The sequence below is a fragment of the Plasmodium gallinaceum genome, assembly GCF_900005855.1.
Source record: "Plasmodium gallinaceum strain 8A genome assembly, contig: PGAL8A_v1_108, whole genome shotgun sequence".
NCBI classification, from domain to species: Eukaryota; Apicomplexa; class Aconoidasida; order Haemosporida; family Plasmodiidae; genus Plasmodium; species Plasmodium gallinaceum.
The window spans coordinates 1,249,052-1,255,188 of NW_021628228.1; the positions used below are offsets into that span (position 1 = coordinate 1,249,052).

At 17.3% G+C, this 6,137-nt stretch overlaps 1 protein-coding gene across 1 annotated transcript; it reads left to right on the forward strand.

The window, feature by feature from the left end:
- Positions 1–70: 70 nt before the first annotated feature.
- PGAL8A_00409300 (conserved Plasmodium protein, unknown function) lies at positions 71–5,575 on the forward strand (the record flags this gene model as incomplete). Its single annotated transcript, XM_028670460.1, has 1 exon — positions 71–5,575. One exon carries the CDS (start codon positions 71–73, stop codon positions 5,573–5,575), a length of 5,505 nt encoding a protein of 1,834 aa, XP_028527210.1.
- Between the last annotated feature and the right edge of the window lie 562 nt (positions 5,576–6,137).

Consider the following 6,137-nt stretch of genomic DNA (forward strand, 5'->3'; position numbering starts at 1 on the left):
AAAAAAAAAAAAAAAAAAAAAAAAAAAAATTATATAAACAAAAATAAAAATAGATTAATATTTTATTTAAATGGGTAATTCTAATAAAAAAGAAATCAATAAAAATCAAGGAGATACAATTTTAAATCTTGATGATATAGGAGAAAAAGAGAAAAAAAAAATAGATAACAAAATATATGTAGATAATAAAAAAGTGAAAGATGAAATAAAAGATAATAAAATAAATATTGATATTAAAGAATGCAAGGATAAATTAAACTCAAATGAAAGTTTAAAAAGTAAGACAACTGTAGATGAAAATTCAGTTAATACTTATTTTTATGAAAATTATCTCAGAAGCTTTTTCAACATAAATGATATTAATAAATATGTAATTAATGAAAAGAGTGAATCTTGTAATAATTCTAAAAATTTAAGTGAAAATCATATAAAAATGAAAAATAAAAATGTGAATGATATTATTATTCACAATAATAAATATATAATAAATTTTTTAAATGGTAAAGAGAAAAATAAAATAGAAATAGCTAATTTTATCTCCTTTTATTTTTTCTTTTTAAATATAAAGAATTTAATGAATGATTCAAGTAAAAATGTATTATTAAAAGATGTATCAGATACTAACTATATATATAAAAAGATAAATAAATCAAAAAATTACATATCTGCAAATGATATGGAAACATGTATTAGAAACTATTTGTATCATATTGATAAAAGAAATTATCCTATTTTAAAAAAAAATATTGAAATTGGGAGAAATAAAAAAGAAGTGAAAGAACAAAGTATGATGAACAAAAGAAAAAGCAATTATAAAAATGATGATTCACAAATAAGAGAAAAAAAAAAAGAAAGAGAAAGAGGGAGAGGGAGAGGGAGAGAAAGAAAAAGAAAAAAAGAAAAGGAAAGAAAAAATAGAAGGCAAAGAAAAATAATAAATATAGATGATGAAAATTTAAAAAAAAAAATTATAAAATATAAAACTTGGGAAGAATATATAAAAAGAATAAAGAAAAAGAATATTAAAAGAAAGAGTTTTGTTTATAAAAAATTTATTCCATATAAATTGAAAAATAGGAATATAAAAATACTTAAACAAAAAAATAAATTAAAAAAGAATTATCCTCTAAGTGATAATATATGTTACACCAAAGTAGAAAATGATGAGAAAATGAATAATGAAGAAAATAATAATTCAAATAGAAATGAAAATAAGGAAAAAATAAATAAAAAAAATGTGAATAATATATCCACAGAAAATAATACCACATATGTTGAAGAAAATGAAAATAATTTAAATAACGAAAAATTAAAAAACATCATTAATAGAAGTAATTATAAATCTCCTAATAAACAAATAAACCAAAAAATTGATAATCCATATTCTATATATATTAAAAACACATTGTCTAAAGTATTTTATAAAGATGAAATAAAGAAAAAAGCAAAAATGCGTCAAGCAAAAGGTAATATAATAAATAATAAAGAAAAAATAGAACAAATGAATGTTGGAATATCGTTTTCTCCTGCTGGTTTATTAATTCCATATCATTTAGGTGTAAGTAGTTTATTAATAGAAAAAAATATTTTGAATATTCATACGAATATAGCTGGCTCATCTGCTGGTAGTATTTGTGCTTGTTGTTTGAGTATTGGGTTAAATGTAGATAAATGTTTTTTTTTAATTGAAAATATTATTAGTAATGTATACAAAAACGGATGCTATCAAAAATTACAAAACTTATTAAATATAGAATTAAATAAATATTTATATAAAGATAGTTATAAATTTTTAAATAAAAGAACAGGAAATGTTTTTGTTGGAATAACTCAAATATTACCTTTTTATAAAAAGTTAAATATTAATAAATTTTATGATGATAATGATTTAATTAGTGCTATTATAGCATCATGTAATATACCTATGTATTTATCTAGTAATATTTTTGTCAATTTTAGAAATAAAAAATGTATTGATGGTTTTTTCAGTACAAAAAAAAAGGATTTTGGCTGTCCAAATACAAAAACAGATAGAACGATTAAAGTATCTCCTTTTGATTCTGATTATGTAGGTATTGAAAATAAAAATAATAGCGTTATTAGTCCTCATTTAATTAAATATAATCATGTTATAGTACTTTTTTTATCCATTAAAAACTTATTTCATAAATTTATAAATAATTTATTTTTGAAAAAAGATTATTTATTTCTTATATATAATTTAAAAAAAATTTTAAACAAGAAAATATTTGATAATTATGAATTTTTGAAAAGCTATTTTAGTTTTTTAAGAAGTAACGAAATAATTGATGAGAATAAATTTTCTGATAAAAAGAATAGCGTTGAATTAATTAATCTTCTCCGTATTAAATTAAACAAATTAAATTATATGGATATGAATGATTTAGAAATAGAATTATTTATAGATTTAAATAATGAAATTTTCACACAATTTAATAAATACAATTGTAATTTAATAAAATTTTATTATTTTTCTGTCACTTTAATAAATATTATAAGTAAATATTTTTCGGAGAATTTCTGTACTTCTAGCTTAGATAAAATTGTATCAGATTTTTTAGAAAACAATAAAAATTATATAGATGAGAAATACAATGATTATGTAAAAGATAAATTAACAGATATATATGATTTTAAGTTTCAAGAAGTTATTCAGTTTTTGAAAAATGAAAACCTTTTAAAAATGAATAAATATATACACTTTTATCCAAAATTAAAAAGCGATATAATCCTAATTTTTTTTAAAGAAATATTTATTAATGAAAACATTGTAAAAATAGATAAAAAATTTTTAAAAAAAAAAATTACATTTATGATAGAAGTATTAAAAGAAATTTATTTTAATGAATACATTAAAAGAGAAATAATAAAAATCATATTTTTTATAGATGGTAAAGAATTAGATAATAAAAGTACTGATAATTATAGAAAACATTTTTTATTAACCAAAAAAAAGCAAGATGTGAAACCTATAAGGCATTATTTAAAGTATAATCACATATATAAAAACTTCATCTATATTATCAATGAAATAAAGAATTATAATAATAAGATAACAAAAATTAATAAACATAATTATTATAATTTTATGAATTTAAATGTAGAAGATATAAATGATTCATATATATTTTTATATGTTTATTTATATTCTAATTTATATTATAAAAGCCTTCTTGCATTAATGAACGTTGAAAATATAGAAAAATTCTTAAAATTAAAAACTTCAAAAAGTAATGCTAATATATTTTTAAGTAGTAGTAGTACAGGAAAAAATGAAAAAAATGATTTAAAAAAGGATAGTTCAAAAAATTTGAATAAAACTTCAATAATTACGTTATCAAAAAAATTCTCTGAAATGTGGCAAAATAAAAAAAATATGTTAAAACAAAATATTAATGAAATAAATAAAAATCAGATAAATTTATTTAAGAGAATTAACATAGAAAAGAATAAATATAAAGTGAATTATTTCAAAAAAAGTTTTAGTGAAACAAATAATTATTCACACAATAATGAAATTTATTATAAAGAATTATATAATAAAGAGATATATAATAACGAAATGAATAACAATAAAATTTACAACAATGTAATAATCAGCAATGATATAAATAGTTTTTCTTTTTTTAGAAATTTGAAATGTGTAAATAAAATGAATTATTTTAAATATAGATTTCATAAAAACGGTGAAAATTTATTAGATTCTATAAATAATAACAATAATTTAAATTACATAAAATATTTTTATAGTTTTGAAAATTTACTTATTTTTAATTATGACTATAGCTTAATTAAAAAAATCTGCGGTTTTTATGTAATGAATAAAAATAAAATATATGAAATGAACAAAAAAAAGAAAAAAGATATTTTTCTTCTTTTATATCATATATATATATACTACACAGATATTCTGTTTTTATTAAAATTCGTTTTTATGATTAATTTTAATGAAAAAACAAAATATAAATTTTTTAAAAAAAGAGAAAAACAAAATAACAAGAACAATAAAAAAGTGAAAAAAGATATTGGCATATCAAGAATTGAAAGAAAAAACTTATTTAATCAAAACTCCATTACTTATATAAGTGATTCTAATATGTGTAAAAATATTGATTCTTTTTTTGACAGTAAATGTGAACCTAGTAACGGTGGAGAAACAGATAATAAAATAGTAAAAATTAATAAGAATCCTGAAAATTTGAATAATATTTATATAGACTATATTGATAAAAAAAAAAAGAATGAAAATAATAAAGAAACAAAATATGAAAAACATGTAAATGAAAAGAATGAAAAAGAAAAAATAAAAAAAGGAAGATATAATCTTCTTTTAAAAACAGAATGCTTAAAACAAAAAAATATAAGATATACTGAAAGCAATGACAATGATTTTATCGAAGAATTAAAAACAGATATAAATGAAAATTTATATAATAATTACCAAACGTATTTTATAAAAAATGTTTTTTCAATGAGAAAACTATTTAAAATTGCTTTAGAAGGTGCTGATGAAAATGTTATAAAAAAAATTTACGATTTAGGAAGAAGCAATGCTTATTTATGGCTATATGTAGAATATTTAAATGTAGGAATTTTTTTATATAAAAAAATATATATGATTTATTTGAAATTAATATCAGCATTTGAATCTTTACTTAATTTGACTAATTTAAATAAAAAAAAAAAAAAAAATGAATTTATAAATTTATCCGCTTCCAATGAGAATGTTTTAATTTATGTTAACGAAAACGCATATAGTTTATTGGATTTTTGTAATTTTCTTGTTTTGTGTTATTCTTATTATAATTATCCAAAAAATGATGCAGCATTTACAATTAATAATAGAAAAGATAAACATAACAATTTTAATTTTATTTCATCTATATTCAAAATAGATAAAAAAAATTATAAAGATTCTTTTAGTGATAATGTTTTTAAAAATCATTCAGATAAGAGTATTAATAGTTATGGTAATCATAAAGATTATAAAAACAAAGGTGATTATTTTGATAAGGATAACGAAATTGCATGTATAAATACAACGAATTCATATAGAAGTAAAAACAAATTAAATACAAATGAAAAATTTAAATTAAATGGAAATAATAACAAATTAAAAATTAATGAGAAACTAAATAAAGAAAATTTGGATACAGTTTCAACAAAAAATAAGAGGTTAAAAATCCGAAGAAGTATAAGTTTGCCATTAAATTTAAAAAAAACAGTTATGAAAATAAATAATCTAAAAAATAAAATAAATATAAATAAAAATATAATAGATGGTATAAATAATGAAATATTAAAAGGAACTCCTTATGAACACATTTACACACATTCAAATTTTTGGATTTATTCTTCATCAGATGAAAGTGAAATAAATGACTTTAATAATGATTATTATTTTAATAATACAGATAATACAATTAAGGAATTTGATAACATTTTTGAAAAAATACCTAGTGAATTAGACCACTTTTCGAAGATCTCTAATTTTTTTAAGAACTTTAAAAATATTGATAATAATTTAAATTTATCAGGATATTTTGGCTTTTGAATTTTTTTTTTTTTTTTTTTTTTTTATGAAGCCAAAATTTTTATAATTTTTAAATATATTCCTATATATGTAAAATATTTATACATAATTTTATATAAATATTGTGTTTATTTATCATTAAAAATTTTTTAAAGTTTTTTTATGTTTTTCAGTGTTTTTTTGTAATTATCATTTTTAATGTATTATGAAAAATAAATAAAGGAAAGAGTTTTTTTTCTTTTCTTCCTTTTTTTTTCCGTTTTTTTTTTTTTTTTTTTTATTATTATGTAGATAGAATCGTATCGTGATTCTTGATTATGCTAATAAGAATTCTTGGAATTTTTTTTTTTGTATTTCTGTTTAAAAATACTTTATTTTTTATTTATTCATAACATAATTAATTAAGAAAAAAGTTATCTTTTTTAATTTATTAAATGACATTTTTTTTTTTTTTTTTTTAAAGCAAATATTTTAAAAAGTCTTTGTTAATTCTCTTTATGAAAATATGAATCAAATGAAGCAATAACGATAAAAAAAAAAAAAAAAGAAAAAAAAAAAAAAAAAAAAAAAAAAAAAAAAAAAA